Here is a 16,226-nt window from a genome sequence, read left to right as displayed (position 1 = left end):
TATTTTCCACATCCTCTTCAGCCCCCAAGGCAAAACGCTGTAATATACTGTACATGGGATATATATTGCCTCATACAGAAAAAACTATGTTTAAATGGAGGTCCTTAACTATTTTCCAGGAAAGCCACAAATACATCTCAATATTATTATTATTAAACACTTTCATAGCGGCATTCAACAACACTAAGGACCTATCACTATTCATTTGTGATATTTGGACGCTACTCCAATCACAAGCTGGCGTTGTTGGATGAACTCTGCATATGACAAAGGAAGTAAAAAAGGAGTAAACTACGCTTCAGTTGAGTTCAATTTGTTTTTATTTTCTGGAACGTTCAGATACAATATTATGTAGACAAACATGTCTCTTCCCTAGAATTAAGAATAACGTCTGTTTCAATGAATTTCCATTTATAGCGTTTGAGAAGGTTTTGCAAGAAAGATTTGCCTGCGATCAAATACATGTAAAATGGTAGTGGCCAAACCGGGTAGAGACGTATGACTCACTCTGAATATATATGTTCGTCCCAAGTGTATAATATGTTGATTTCTGCTTTGCCACCACAAGATGGCAATGTCTCTTCGGTGGGGTTATTTTGTGTGTGATTGGTTTTCTTCAAGGGAAGGTTTTAGAATTGTCTATTATGAATTTGTTCCGTTGATGACTGTTCAAAAAGTCAATTTACTCTGTTAAATTAAGGGATAAAATGCTTTAACTTCATAACAAACATTCACAGATTATAAATAAACACCATTCTCACAATCTTTATTAAGAGTTCATTAATTAAACTGTCATAATACTCACAGGTTATAGTAATGTACAGTACTGATTTGTGTTCCTGATTTCCTTCATTTGTGCATATCTGTGGTGTTCTTAAAGTAACTCTTTACAAGGGATACAAAATGTACTAAACACAGGAAATCAATTATAATTACCTCATAATTTTTTCATAATTTCTACCTGACCAACTCAAAGGGCCTAGTTATAGCCATAGTATTACATGTGAATCATAAACCACCCTGTACAATCTTTCTTGAAGGGCTATATTGTCTCTCATGTTTTTGACTGAACTCCTAAAGTGACTTACAGAGTGTGATGATGGGGTCAATAAACCCATAAACTTCAGGACACACTTGTTATTAGTTTGTGTGAAATTGCAGAAACTGTAAAATAACGCAGCACCTTATGGGATTCCTATGAAGTGCGCTGTGTCACAGATTTGGTTGAAGGGGCCAATGGAGCTTCAAATGGGCCCAAAGACCCTGAATACTTTTCTCTCCCTTAGTGTTAGGACACTTCTTCAGGGTACTTTTGCAAATCGGGAATGCGCAAATAAAGTTAAGAGGGGCCAAGTGGGTGATTTGTCATTCACCTGTAGTGTTACCTGGCATTCCCAGATCAGATCTTAGGGTCAAGGAAAACTCCTGACCCTTAAAGCTTTCAGCAGGAAAGACATCAAAAGAGGCAGTGTAGACAGTGGGTGGTAATGCCCAGTCGTGATATGACAGGGTTCTCCATCTCCTGTGCTGGAGACCTACATGGAGTGTCTGGGGTTTTCAAACCAGACCAGCACTACTATCTGCATTGGTCCTGGGCTGAAACAAAAGACTTAATCCACTTGCCGCTCCAGGTAGCTCTCCAGAACCAGAGTTGAGGAACCCTGAGATGTGGTAATGTTACACTTTGAGCTATAAACAACCGGAAGGCAGTGACTATTTATAGCAACATATCATGGTATTCATCTGATGGTTCTATGTTTCTGTGTACCCAGAGTCAATAAAATGTACAACCTAAAGTCAAAGGGAAAAAATTAGGAAAAAACAAGGCTCATGGACATAATAAAAAATTTAAAACATGAAGAGGAAGCCAAACTATTGTATCAGTGATTAAAATGTCTCGAATTGGTTTAGTGGCAAGAAGAATCCATCTAGAGTGACACAATGTTGGCAACATAACAGCACGTTTTAAGAGATGAGAAGTTGAGGATGCTAAAAAACAAAAAGGAGCAGACGGGGGTGGGTTGGTTGCTCAATAGTGCCTCCCCCTCAAAGGATGATGTGGCGAGGGACCATTCGGGCCCTGTTTGACCTTTCATCCCTGACCTCAGAAAGAGAGTGTGGCTCACTCTAGTTTAAGGAGCTCTACATCAAAGATGAGGGTGGCGTTAGGAGGGATGACTCCGGGGTGGCCTGTGGCTCCGTAGGCCATGTCTGGTGTACAGGTGATCTTCGCCCGCTGGCCAACGCTCATCTGGGGAATACGGAGATGACAGAGATGATTCATAATTGCTCATCATGTGGTGCAATACTAACGTGAGGGCAATAAGTGGTGATTTCGGAATTAGGATAATGGGGTCTCACCTGTGCAATTCCTTCCTCCCAACCCTTGATGACTTCCTGTCGTCCAATCTTGAACTTGAAGGGCTTGTTTCTGTCTCGAGAAGAGTCAAACTTCTTGCCATTCTGCAGCATACCTGGCAGAAAGAAATCCCAGTAACACTAAAATCAATGATCTTCTGAGTGATGTATGCTTGATGAGTACTAGGTACTTGTGACTGTGCTTGTAGAATCATTTCAAGACAAAACAACACCTACAAATGCATTTCATCCTGCAACAATCTGCACCCTTGAAATCATTCCAAAATTCGCAATGAAAATGAACAAGACCCAAACAATGCACCATTTTAAACAAGGTGAGGCAATCCTTCACCTCAGTTGGAAGGAATTCTGTCTGGAATAATTTGGAATCATAGCATTTCAAATACCAACATGAAAGGCCAGAGGAAAGGCAGATTCCAATATAACAGGGCTGGCACAAAAACAAGAGTAATTCCACTGGGCTTCCTTATCCAGATCATGGGCTCATTTCAACGAACAAATGGAATGTGAAATATGAGGCAGGGCCTGATTATTCCTGTGGATTACTTCTGACTGTTAACTAGGCCATGTCTAGCCTGTCTCTAGACCTCAGGGAAAACACAGACAGACAGACTGACAAGACAGACAGAAACAGTAGTGGCACAAATATTAATCAAAATCTGACCATTCAAGCATGCTACAAAGGTGAGTTCCATTGAACACACACCAAAAGCACTGAGACAGAGCCACTGTGTGTGTGCATAACATAATTAACCGTTTACCTTTCATAGGCCTGGGTATTGTAGTGACACACGACTATAACAGAGACAAAATCCTAATGACAATCCAGGCCAAATGGTTACATGAACGCGAAAATGTCACTCATGGGAAAGCCTAAACCCTGTCGAAATCTGACATTTAGCTAGTACAGTTAATGTTCTTTCTTAGCACTAAAATGAGTAAATGGTAACAAAAATATCTTAACTTTAGGCAGATATGTGTGACTATAATAATGTTGCACAAGCAGACAAGACTCTCCCAGAAGAAGCCACGGTTAACTCCTTCACCTGTCCTACTGTATTAAATGACCCAGCGAACAGGAACCTAGAACCTAGATGCGGCACATGGAAAATCTAGCCAAATTAAAAAATAAATCTGCAACAAAACCCATGACAGTTCAGCATGTTAATTTCGTCGCCTATCGTAACATAATCGCTAATGTGCGTAACCATCAATTCCAAGTAATAAAATAACCCCATGATTCATTTCTTCTACCACCACCACAGTGGACAGCCATAACATCAGAGTAAATTGTTGGCAATAAAACCAGCCTACCATGCTAACCCCACTCAGTCAGGAGACGGGTCACCTAGAGTGATGTGAGTCTTGTACAGTACAGGCTCCTTCTCCTCTTTCACTCCCAACTAAACTTAGTTGGACCGCAGGCCTCCAAGAATCCCTGACACCCAGATATCAGTCTGTCTGCCTTCCTCTGAGGCCACTAGGCAGAGGTCCAAGCCCGGAGTCGATGGGTCCATAGAACATTGCTGTTTTTCCCCTGGCAAAACAGGAGTTACAGGCACAGTACAGTGCACTTGAAGAATTGAACTTGAAGTCTCATATTTCAAATAAATCTCACAGTGAAACAAGATTAGGATGTTTATTTAAGGGGATCTTTACTATCAAGCAGTAATAATATGACCAGTTATACAGTGAATTAGTCCTTACTATAACACTATTAAGACTGATGTCCTACATGGGTGAAGCGGTGGCCATGATTAAAAAACACTAATTAACCTGTCTACAAGGTCGAATACGAGTAGTTTGTAAAGCCCAACTTATCCAGGAACGTCTACATACTATTCCCTCCAGATTTAGGGTGGGGTTGTTTCAAACAATCTAATAAAGCCAGGCTATTTCGCTTCCTGCATCCAAGACCAACTGTAGATCCTTAACCATCTGACAATGAAATTCCATTAGCCCACACTATCTTGGTTGAGTCAGGGTGGGGTTGCATGAAAATAACAAAGGCTCTGTCCAGCCTTTTCCTGTAGGACAGTCCCAGGCCCCCTTAGATCTGACAGGTAATAAGTCATTATCCCACAGTGTAGAAAGCATGGGAAACTGGGCAGACCGTATCCCTGGTTCTCAGCTTGGGCTGAGTGTGAAAATACCTAGGGAAGACCCATGTGATCCCAAAAATAACACCCTCTTTCTAATGTAGTTTATTCCAGAACAACTTAGGGTTGCCCGGTGTTACTGCTAACTATTAATCACTACATGGGTGTCAAATACATTGTGGTTTGAGTAAATGTACATGTGTACTACTTTTTGTGTTAAAACAACCCAAGTGGTAGTGCTCCCAGCTCCGTGCGCAATCAAAAAAATAGACTACAGTCCAAAACTTGCTGAAAACCTGCAGAGCCAAATGTTTTGACACCCCTGATATAGAGTGTAGGGCACTTTTCATTTTGCCCCCTCAGACCCTCTTGAGTAGTGTGGCATCTCCAAGCTTAATGGGACCAAATCCAAGGCTATCCTTGCTAGGCTATTTATACTATCTTTACTGTATCTGTCTCGGGCCACACGTCACGCACACACAAATACACACACGGTAACACAGGCCCCTTGTCCACTGGTGCCAGATATGTAAAAAGATAGCACACAGGGGCTGTCTGCCTGTAAGGTGCTCTTACAGCCATGTTGGCATGTCACAGCGCCGTGGACATGTACAGTACGTGTCAATGGAAAATATCTGTGGTTCGTTTAACGGTAGGATCCTTGTTACCAGAATATGTATAATAACAAGGCACCTTGGATATATGGTCTTAATGTTTTGGCGGTAGCTTTGCATAGCACTAATTAGCACACAGCCTGCTGCCTCAATCCTACATCTGCATCCGTTCATAGACCTAATTATTTAAAGGAATGAAAAAGAAGCGTTCAGTGTGGGAGTCACATGAACATCACAGCAGGTGCTCTGTGGGTTTATAGTCTCCTTGACTCACTTTGACTGTTTAAGGGTTCTGTACAACAGCCATATGTACAGTAGTGAACGTATATAGTCAGGACATTTTGCGGCAGTTCTGTGTCCAGAAGGAGTTTAAGACCCAACAGCAGCCCCCGCCCTTAGCCGTTTTCCCCTTTTGGATGTTCTTAGAGAATCGCTGTTAATGGAAATAGCTCTATAAAATCCACTCTCCAGTCAGCCGTAATAGACCTGCATAATTAAGCCTTGTGCTGGTGTTTGTCATTCTGAGTTAAGAAGGAACAGACCTGTTTATGTTCTAGCACCCTATGCAAGACTTTATGTTTTGTACCAATTACACTAGAATTTGTTACTTTGAGTTGAAAATAAGTACTGGATTGACTTGTTTCTTTTATTTCCACAGGACCCGTCTTGACATTTTTTATGGGTACCACGGAATGGTCATGGAGGCAATCTCAAATCCTGCTGGGCTTTCTGTTGGACAGACCAGATTTGAGACTACTCCATCTCTCCACATATTAAGGCCTGTGTGTGTCTGTGTGCGCGCGTGTGAGAGGACTGCGTCAATCCAAATCCAAAATCAATGTGACCTGGACCATGATGGCCTCTTTCCTATTACTCAGTCACTGGTAGTGATGGTGTAAAAAAATAAATACTTACATATTGGGATGATAATTGTTTTGAATTAATAGTAATATAATTTGTGCCCTACGTTTTTATTTCCATGAGTGCTCCAAACTAGTCTTCTAATTGGTGGAGTCTCTTGAAAAGCGCCAGAGATACCATAACAACCCCATATAGATGTGACATCACAGCCATGGAACCCGAGCCGCACTGCTCTTAACCCTGTCTCCGTAGAAACGGAAGGGACACCCACAATGCTATCTGTGACCATTCCCAGAACGTACTGGCCCAGGGTCAAAGGTTAGAGACGGGCTTCAGGGAGACAGAAGTCTGTCATGCACCAAAGCAACCTCAGAGCGCAACATTACTTCAGCGGAACCCACCAATTCCTTTAGCAACGTGTGTGTGTGCTTGTGTGTGTGGCATGTGGACCTCAGGGGTGATAGTGAACACTAGAGATAAGGCTGTGGACTGGGACATGGAGACATGATAAACTGAATGAAAGGGATGAGGCAGTAGTGTCCCAGTAGTGGAAGAGCCATCTCTTGTTGTTTCTTTGTGTTTGTTTGTCTCAGCGTTTTTTGTGCTCAATCCTTCGTTATCACTTTTCTGAAGTTGTCTGTAATGAAAGCCGATTCACTGGCTTTATTTTTGTTTTGGACCGTTAAGTTATGCAGTAGCTGACACGAGAACAACTGACAGGAAGCAAACATAGTATTAATAACGTACGCTTTCATTTATCAAACCATTTACATAAATTCACATTTTGTTCAGACTATTCTATTCTATTCTCAAAACTTCCCTTATATACTGTCGAAATAAAAATACACTACTTAGTGATCTTTCTCTCTGTCTTCTAATTAAGCTAACCTAACCCAGGGAACACGTTCCCATGCCAATGTCTTTTGGACATCTTTATTTGTTCCTGTCTTTACCAGTGGTTTTTGGCATGGTCTGGACTGGAGCGGCACAAAATGTACAACATTTTCTACAAAATATAGTGATTGATTCAAAAAACTGTTGGAATCACAGAAACAGAATTACTTATATTAATAACCACATTTCTTGTTTGGAACAATCAATTTAGTCTATTTATCTTAATAGAATCCACACGGAAGTATTATACAGCTCTGGACTGTTTTCTTTCCTTTCCAATAAAGTTGAAAAGGAACGTTTTGAGTGAGGAAAAGAATGGTTAAAATTAAGAGAGTACTGCAAATTGACTGTTCCTCACTCAAAACTTTCCTTTTCAACTTTTTTGGAAAGGACAGAAAAGGTGCAGTGGTCTCTTACTTTTTACCGGAGTTATATGTATATTGTTTGCATAACATGTCTCTTTTGAAATGTCAACTTGGAGTACTAAGTGGTTCATTATATTAAAACTGAAAAGGGTGCTATATGCTGCTTGACAGTGACTAAAGTCAAAACTTGTGTATTTACTAAACATTTATCATTATATTATGACACAAGGGCAGTTGTATGATATTGTGAATAAAGGACCTTATTAAATTAAGATGACTGACTCTAACCAGTTGTTTCTATACTTGTATTTACAATGTATTTAATAGAAATTATGGTACTTTCTAACTTTTCTCAGTCTCTTTCAGTTTTAAAATTTTAGGAGGAGATGAGGTCCTGGTCCACAGCTGCAGAGTACTTGGTTTGGGGGGCCCGTTGCTGTCCCTGTCCTTGTCCACCTGGTCATACATTTGACCTGGTCTAAAATCAAATAGATTCTGGATTTAGCCCAGAGAAATTCATAAATTATTCCAATTGGACTCTTAATATCTCACCCGGCACAGCCAGAAGAGGACTGGTCACCCCTCTGATCCTGGGTCCTCTCTAGGTTTCTTCCTAAAACTCCTTGGGGTTTTAAGGCCGGGTGTATCTGTAAAGCACTTTGTGACAACTGCTGTTGTAAAAAGGGCTTTATAAATACCTTTGATTGATTGGTAGAAACAATTTACAAATTGCCTCGTTTGTAAAAGATAATAATTGTCTTTTCACATTAATTAATGTAATGCAATATGGCCTAGACTGGTGGTTATGTTGATTTGCTCCCCATTTTGCCAACAATAATTAGTTAAACTCACTATAACAAGGAGATTCTCTGGAAAATAACGTTTTGAAGGTTAATTCCATGATGTGTTGATGATGAATGCTTCAAGTACTGCATATTCATATATTTCATTATTTTAACACATAATATCCAACGTTTAAATATATGACATGCATTGTATTATGCACAATTTATATATTTCATGAACATATTCAGGGCACATATGTAAACATAAGAAATTCCCTACAAATGTGCATATACAGTTGTGCTCAAAAGTTTGCAAACCCTTGGATAATTGGTAATATCTGTAAAAGTTGTAAAGAAAACATGTCTTTTATGTCTTGTGGGATTCATATTCAACTGTAGGTCATTACAGAATGGCACAATCATAAAACAAAACATGGCAACAAAGAAAAAAAATTAACTGACCCCTGTTTAAAAGTCTACATACAGTGTGGAGTCTTTTGTAATAGTTTTTTATGAGGCCCCGAATTCTTGCAGGCGTTATAGCTGCCCATTCGTCTTGGCAAAATCTTTCATGCAAAGTCTTTGGTCGTCTTACATGAACCGCACATTTGAGATCTCCCCAGAGTGGTTTAATGATATTAAGGTCAGGAGACTTTGATGGCCACTCCAGAACCTTCACCTTTTTCTGCTGTAACCACTGGAGGTTTAACTTGGCCTTCTGCTTACGGTCATTGTCGTACTGGAAAGTCCAAGAGCTGTGGAGTTAGATGTGTCTCAATATTCATAAATATAATGGCAGGTTCTTGTGATGTAAAAGAATGAGACAAAGATAAATAATGTCCGAACTTTTCCACCTTTAATGTGACCTATAACGTGAACAATTCAACTGAAAAAACTAACTAAGATCTTTGAGGGGGGAAAAAAAGAAATACAAATCTCACAATAACCTGGTTGCACACCCTTAAACTAATACTTTGTTGAAGCACCTTTTGATTTTATTACAGCACTCAGTCTTTTTGGGTAGGAGTCTATTAGGATGGCACATCTTGACGTGGCAATATTTGCCCACTCTTCTTTGCAAAAGCGCTCCAGATCTGTCAGATTGCGAATACATCTCCTGTGCACAGCCCTCTTCAGATAAGCCCACAGATGTTCAATTGGATTCAGGTCTGGGCTCTGGCTGGGCCATTCCAAAACGTTAATCTTCTTCTGGTAAAGTCATGCTTTTGTGGATTTGGATGTGTGCTTTGGGTCGTTGTTGTGCTGAAAGGTAAACTTCTTCATCTTTCTAACGGACACCTGAAGGTTTTGTGCCAAAATTGCCGGTTATTTGGAACTGTTCATAATTCCCTCCACCATGACTAAAGCCAGTTGAAGAAAAACAGCCCCAAAGCATGGTGCTGCAACCAACATGCTTCACTGTGGGTATGGTGTTCTTTGGGTGATGTGCAGTGTTGTTTTTGCGCCAAACAAACCTTTAGGAATTATGGCCATATCAGAAAATTACACCATTTCCCACATGCTTTTGGGGGACTTTATATTTGTTTTTGCAAACTTCAGCCGGGCTTGGATGTTTTTCTTTGTAAGAAAAGGCTTCCATCTTGCCACCATAGCCCATTCATATGAATACAGGAGATTGTTGTCACATGTAGCACACAGCCAGTACTCCCCACAAATTCCTGCAGTTCCTTTAATGTTGCTGTAGGCCTCTTGGAAGCCTCCCTGACCAGTTTTCTTCTTGTCTTTTCAACAATTTTGGATGGATGTCCAGTTCTTGGTAATGTCTCTGTTGTGCCATATTTTCTTCCCTTGATGACTGTCTTCACTGTGTTCCATGGTATATCTTATGCTTTGGAAATTATTTTGTACCCTTCTCCTGACTGATCTCTTTCAACAATTAGATCCCTCTGATTCTTTGGAAACTCTTTGCGGAACTAAGAAAAATCCTAACTAGAACAGCTGAACTTTATTTGTGATTAATCAGAGTCACATTAAATGATGGCAGGTGTGTAATTACTTCTATTTAACATGAGTTTAAATATGATTGGTTAATTCTGAACACAGCCACATCCCCAGTTATAACAGGGTGTGCACACTTATGCAACCAGGTTATTGTAAGGTTTTTATTTTTCATTTTAACCCCCTCGAAGACTTCTGTTTGTTTTTCAATTGAATTGTTCACATTATAGGTCACATTAAAAGTGATTTATCTTTGTCTAATTTTTTTACATCACAAAAACCTGACATTTTCACAGGGGTGTGTAGACTTTATATATCTACTGTATATTTACAAATATTAAGACACGTCTAACTCTATAAAGAGCGTCCCATGCGAAGCTTTTGTGCAGAAGGATGCAAATTGTCTGCCAGTATTTTCTGATAACATGTTGCATTCATCTTGCCATCAATTCTCACAAGATTCCCTGTGCCTTTAGAGCTCACGCACCCCAAATCATCAGTGAGCCACCACCATGCTTCACAGTGGGGATAGTATTCTGTTCACAATAGGCCTTGTTGACCCCTTTCCATACATTGTGCTTACGGTTGTAAACATGAAGCTTTATTTTGGTCTCGTCACTCCAAATTAGTGTGCCAGAAGCTGTGAGGCATGTCAAGGTGTTGTAGGGCATATTGTAACCAGGCTTTTTTGTGTCATTGGCGCCATAAAGGCTTCTTCGAGGCAACTCGACCATGCAGCTCATTTTTGTTCAAGTATCGTCATATTGTGCTCCTTCAAACAAACAGTCTTTTTCCAGACCAGCCTGTATTTCTCCTGAGATTACCTGTGGGTTTTTCTTTGTATCCCGAACAATTCTTCTGGCAGTTTAGGCTGAAATCTTTCTTGGTCTACCTGACCATGGCTTGGCGTCAATAGATCCCAGAATTTTCCACTTCTTAATAAGTGATTGAACAGTACTGACTGGCATTTACAAGGCTTTTGATATCTTTTTATATCCTTTTCCATCTTTATATTGTTCCATTACCTTGTTACGCAGGTCTTTTGACAGTTCTTTTCTGCTCCCCATTGTTCAGTATCTAGGCTGCTCAGTGCATCCATGTGAGAGCTAACAAACTCATTGACAATTTATACACAGACACGAATTGCAATTTAAAAAGCTCAACACTTGTGTGGGAAATTCACCTTTAATTTACATTTTCACCTGTGTGTGTCACCTTGTGTGTCTGTAACAAGGCCAAACATTAAAGGGTATGTAAACCTTTGATCAGGGCCAGTTGAGTGATTTCTGTTATCATTATGATTTAAAAGGGAGCGTTATGCAAACTTATGAGCACAACTGTATGTTTGGCATGGGTTTTCTGTGTGGGAATAGCATGCAAAACTATTGAGAATCTAACACAGAGACAAAAAAGAACTGCACTGCTTAAGAGACAACAGGAAGGGCTTAGTGTGAACAGAGCAGAGGAAATAACATTATAGGACAAGAGGAAATAACATTATACAGGACTGAGTTGTGTTTTTAAAATAATGCATTTTTATCTCGCGATATAAATGTTACAGATTTAAATACTGCCACTTGAAAGTTAATTTGATTCATTGTACAGCCCAATTCATTGGGCAGCCTTAGTTTAGGCTAGCCATGATTGCACCTTTCACAGAGGTCCGGTCTGGAGTGGATGGAATCTAAACAACTGCGAAACCAGACAATAATGTTAAGCTAAAAGGCATGAGGTTGTTTGTTTTATTTGCCATATACCACAAACCCATGAGGTCCCTTATGGCTATTATAAACCTGAACAGCTTTCAGCCAATTAGCATTCAGGACTCGAAAAACACCTGCATTTTAATACAGTAAAACTATACTGTATACTGTACAGTAAAACTTTAGTTTATAGATATTAGAACAATACCCCATAGGTGGACCTGGCTAGAAATTAAATGGACAAGGGTAACAGATGCATCATGCAAACTGAAACACTCCATGTGAATCTTATGTTGGAAGCAACAAGTTTCAGCATGTTTGCCAATAAGTGACAACAAGTTTCAGCTGTAATTAAAGCAAGAAAATGTATGCATCCAGTTAAGCTCACAAAGAAAACCAATTGTTAAAACACCAAGGTCAAAAGCCTGTCCTTTCCAGCCCTCATTTGTATTGTATGACTGATTAATACGTTCCGGTAGCAGACACTTTCAACGCACATACCCCATATGTGTTGTACTTAAGTGACTGGATGTATTGTACTCTACTATTTTGAATAAGATTGGACAGTACTGTACACTACTCATAACAGTCCTAACAACAAAACATCAGAAATAGTTTTTCTAAAAGAGCATGTTATCGCAGTATATTATAAGGAATGTTGGTGAATTCTGTATATTCAACTACTATAAATACCATTGCTGGCAGTTTAAAATCTTTTGGACATATATTTAGTTTTACTCTTATTACAATTTTCCATTGACTACTTTTCCAAACAATGCTTTACTTCAATATAAAAAAAACTGGTATTTCTAAGTCTGGTAAAGAAATTGTATTATCCACCAGAAAAAATAAAATATGTCTGGAAAATTTGACTTTTCAACTTCCCAAAATGTTCAGTTTACTTCCTGAGCCCACATAGAAACCAATTCGGACATCTGAAAATGAAAGACAGAGCGAGAGAATGCAGACTTGCATTCGTGCATCAGTAATAAGGTCAACTCCCCTGCAGATACCAACACAGCAGTACCAAAGGCCTTAATATAGAGTAATGGAAGAGAAAAGGGCTTGAGCAAAGCAGCCCATTCAAATCTGAAATGTGGAAAATGGGTATGGAATCCCAAAATCCAAAGGAATAAAATGTATTGGCATTTTATTAAATTACTCTTGTGCAAATTCTGTTTGAGTTATAGCGACAATACCTGTGGCCTTACATATGGAGCAAATTGTACCACCCAGGGTTAGGGTCGGATGCGATTGCCTTAATTCGTCAGGCTGCAGGAACTCCTTGTGTTAGGTTATGTGCATGCAAGTTTAAACTTGGTTGTTGGCTGGTGAATGCATTCTCCTCGAAGAGTGCAGGTGTTGGTGAGTACTTCCTTGGTATGCAAACAGTACAATAAAAAGCAGATCGGCTTGGCGAAATGTGTTTCAGAGGACACGTATGTCAATCTTTGACTGCCCACAGCCTACTACAAGATTAATACAATTAGGCAATACGATAACCACAAATTAGACTTCAGGATAGATTTCAAATTTCAATTTGTAATCTACCTGCTATCAGATTCTCAGCAATGTCTCACCTTTCCTTATCCCTCCTTACTTGCAACTTCCAACATGTTAAAATAATAATTTAAATAAAGTATAAAATATACTATTTTGTGAACATTTTAGCATACAATTTTGTCATTTTCTTTTTGATTCATTATTTATAAAAACAGTTTAGAGCAAAACCATTCAAACCAAAGAGAAAAAACTGATTTGAATACATGTGTATGTAGTTCATAAAACCCTTTATTTTGCACATATTTTCAATGTTATTATTGCCATTTTAAGTTATTTTAAAGAGAGAGTTGTACAAAAATGTTATTTAATCCTGGATTTATTTTATTTTTTATCAGATTAATTAATGAATTGAAATATTAATCTACAGATTAATCAATATCAATTATCAAAACAGTTATTACCAAAGTCCTATGTGCATTTCCTTCCAAGCTTTCATTTTAGACTGAAGCAGGTTTTCTTTCTGTATTTTGCTGCACCATCTACGTTCGACCAATGTTAACAAGACTCCCAGTTGCTGCTGGTGAGAAGTATCCCTACAGCATGCTGCTGCCACCGCCAAACTTCACTTCACCAGCCACTGAACTTTGTAGCTTCTTTTAAAGTGCTTCTGGTTCTCTTTGTGGATGCTCTCACAAGTGTCCTTGTTTCAGCGCTGTGTTTTGAGAGAAATACTTTTGGCAGTGTCTGGGTGGAATAATGCAACTTCACATTCCTGATTATTGATCCAACTGTGCTCACCAGGATGTCTAAAGACTGGAATAGAATTTTTTACCCATTCCCTAATCTATGCATTTGTATTACTTTAGGTTTGGTAGAATGCTCTTTGATATTAATTTTTCTTCAGATTCACAGCCTGACCAACAATCCTTATAGTGGGTTATAATCCAGAAAATATGACAGGAACTTTAATGTTTCCCAGTTGTAGACCAACAGTAACGTTATTGTGTCTGCGTTAGGGAAATTAATTTGTGTAAAATGGGTTCGTCCATTGCGTAGGGTTTTTTTTACAAAAAAGTTCCCCAATGTAAAACCAACAATTGATTTAGAGTTTCAGTGCGTTATAATAAAATATCAAACAGAACAAAATGTCAATGTGCCATTTGTAATTCAGTAATATGAATTGTTCAGGGGTCTAAAAACATTTGCAATGTCTATATATACTGAAAGCAAGACTGGATTTTTTTTTTACCTAAAGATAAAATTTACAAAATATATAGCCGCAAAATGTCTAACTGAATCAGAAAACAATTTACCAAGCCCTTAATTTATCTCTCCTTCCCAATTTATCCAGCCAGTCAACATTTATATCAATCTCTCACTTTCTGTGGCTCCCCTTCCACTCCCTTCTAAACTCTGACCCACACAATAATCTTCGCAGAAGAACCAAATCTTCATTACTAGAATCTCACTCTGCCTTCTGGGCAACAATAAACCAAATGGCAATCAATCCCTTAACATAGTGATTAAGTGTTGAGCTTAAAATATAGCACCATTTTAACAAACAAACAAACATTAAATGCATATTAAACTTTATGAGGAGAGTTCCAGCCAGATCTTTAAAGTGACAAGTGGCACATAAACTAGCACATATAGACACACACAAACACCCACACACAACCTGTTATATAGGCCTACATGTTATTAAAATGTAATAAATGTGTTTCCTTCCTGTCTGACTTGATTATCTGTGGAATTCCCTACCTATGGGGAAAACAAAACTTTAATTTCCCAACCAAATGCTCTTCTGTCAAACACTCTTTACCTGTGTAATGGACGACACACGTCTGGCCCTTCTTTGGAAAAGTCCTTGCTGTTGAAAACAAACAATAGTCAGTAGAATGTATTGTGTGTTACCCTGCGTGTGTAGTATGTTTACGCAAGTTCTTGTACACCCTGCAAACTGGTACCATATAAAGCTAACAGATTAACAATGCCAGGCTAGATTAATTCTGTCTGTTTGCTGGGGCTCTGTCTGGGGCTCTGTCTGAGCCCCAACCTATTCAGATGTAATAATTATATTAACCAGCCTATATCAATAAACTGCTTATGATATAGTTCCACATACATGAACATCTGTGAGAGTATGGAATGTGTCTATAATTATAGAAGGTCCAAGTGGTTTCCTATGGAAAATGTAATTAGGATATTGGTGGTATGGCAGATATTGTTTAGGCATGACATGCACTCTGTAGAATGTTGTTACTGTAATTAATTTGATGAAACATTATCTTGTTCCTTTTGCTAACAGCATACACACGTAGCTAGCTATGTCGTGTTCTGCACGACAAAATATCGGAAGAATGTAGACTACACCAAAAAAGTTACAGAAATCAGACTACAAACTGGTCAGTAAAGAACGCCAGCAGCCGATAATGCCGAGAGTTCTAGAACGGGATTGGTGTGTGTACTAATCAGTGCTGATCTGTGAGAGCAACGGACATTTCGCAGAGGCTTGAGAAATAACCTCCCAGACGTGGTGCAGTGCGTGATAAACATAACTTACTACTTCGCACTGGCTATAAATCTGTTCAACGTTCCCACATAACACCATACTGCATTTACCACCATTTCGTAATAGCAAAATAAATACATTCAGAACAAGCATACAAAACAAAAACAGACGTGACAACGTAGCAAACCGACCTACCATCTCCTGGCGATATTGTTTCGATTTCCACACCCATTATGATGAAAGTAGAAGGTGAATGCTAAAGCATCAAATAAATCAGGTTTGAGGTCTAGTATATTTCAGCAATGCCCGACCACTGATCCACTCCGCACTGAAGTCTGAGAAATGCTAGATTGTGTTACAAGAGCGCAAAAAAAACAACTCAGCATTGAGACATAACCTAATCTCAAATCTCGTCCTCAGTAGCAGTTTGAGCAATATTTTTACTGTGGACGACAATGCCCCCAAGTGGCAAACACTTGTTTACACACGGCTGGCTCCTTGTTTATTTTCCTATCGCTTTACAGATTTTTGACGTTACGGCCTGAGTCGGCT

The 16,226-nt window shown here is 39.1% G+C and overlaps 1 protein-coding gene across 3 annotated transcripts; it reads right to left on the bottom strand.

Moving 5' to 3' along the window:
- Positions 1–302: 302 nt before the first annotated feature.
- Positions 303–16,119, bottom strand: fkbp1b (FKBP prolyl isomerase 1B). Of its 3 annotated transcripts, XM_010882166.5 has the most exons (4): positions 15,870–16,118; positions 14,985–15,032; positions 2,362–2,474; positions 303–2,251 (listed from the first exon to the last, which is right to left on the bottom strand). In XM_010882166.5, exons 1-4 carry the CDS (start codon positions 15,904–15,906, stop codon positions 2,123–2,125), a joined length of 327 nt encoding a protein of 108 aa, XP_010880468.1. In that variant the 5' UTR covers positions 15,907–16,118; the 3' UTR covers positions 303–2,122. The 3 variants fall into 3 exon arrangements, with proteins under 3 accessions (XP_010880468.1, XP_034143617.1, XP_019911829.1); XM_034287726.1 differs by lacking the exon at positions 14,985–15,032 and having other exon boundaries at positions 15,870–16,119; XM_020056270.3 differs by lacking the exons at positions 14,985–15,032; positions 15,870–16,118 and adding an exon at positions 3,694–4,583.
- Positions 16,120–16,226: the final 107 nt, after the last annotated feature.

The sequence above is a fragment of the Esox lucius genome, chromosome 18 (genome assembly GCF_011004845.1).
Source record: "Esox lucius isolate fEsoLuc1 chromosome 18, fEsoLuc1.pri, whole genome shotgun sequence".
In the NCBI taxonomy this organism is placed as follows: Eukaryota; Metazoa; Chordata; class Actinopteri; order Esociformes; family Esocidae; genus Esox; species Esox lucius.
The sequence above is the reverse complement of the archived record's forward strand: the minus strand, read 5'-3'. Positions and strand labels throughout refer to the sequence as shown.

Bases quoted from the DNA above. Each gene is read 5' to 3' on its own strand.
- fkbp1b (XM_010882166.5), bottom strand. From the start codon at position 15,906: ATGGGTGTGGAAATCGAAACAATATCGCCAGGAGATG. The intron at 2,475-14,984 runs GTAAAGAGTGTT...TCTTTCTGCCAG, and splicing joins GTGTGTCGTCCATTACACAG to GTATGCTGCAGAATGGCAAG. The intron at 2,252-2,361 runs GTGAGACCCCAT...CGTATTCCCCAG, and splicing joins GGGAGGAAGGAATTGCACAG to ATGAGCGTTGGCCAGCGGGC.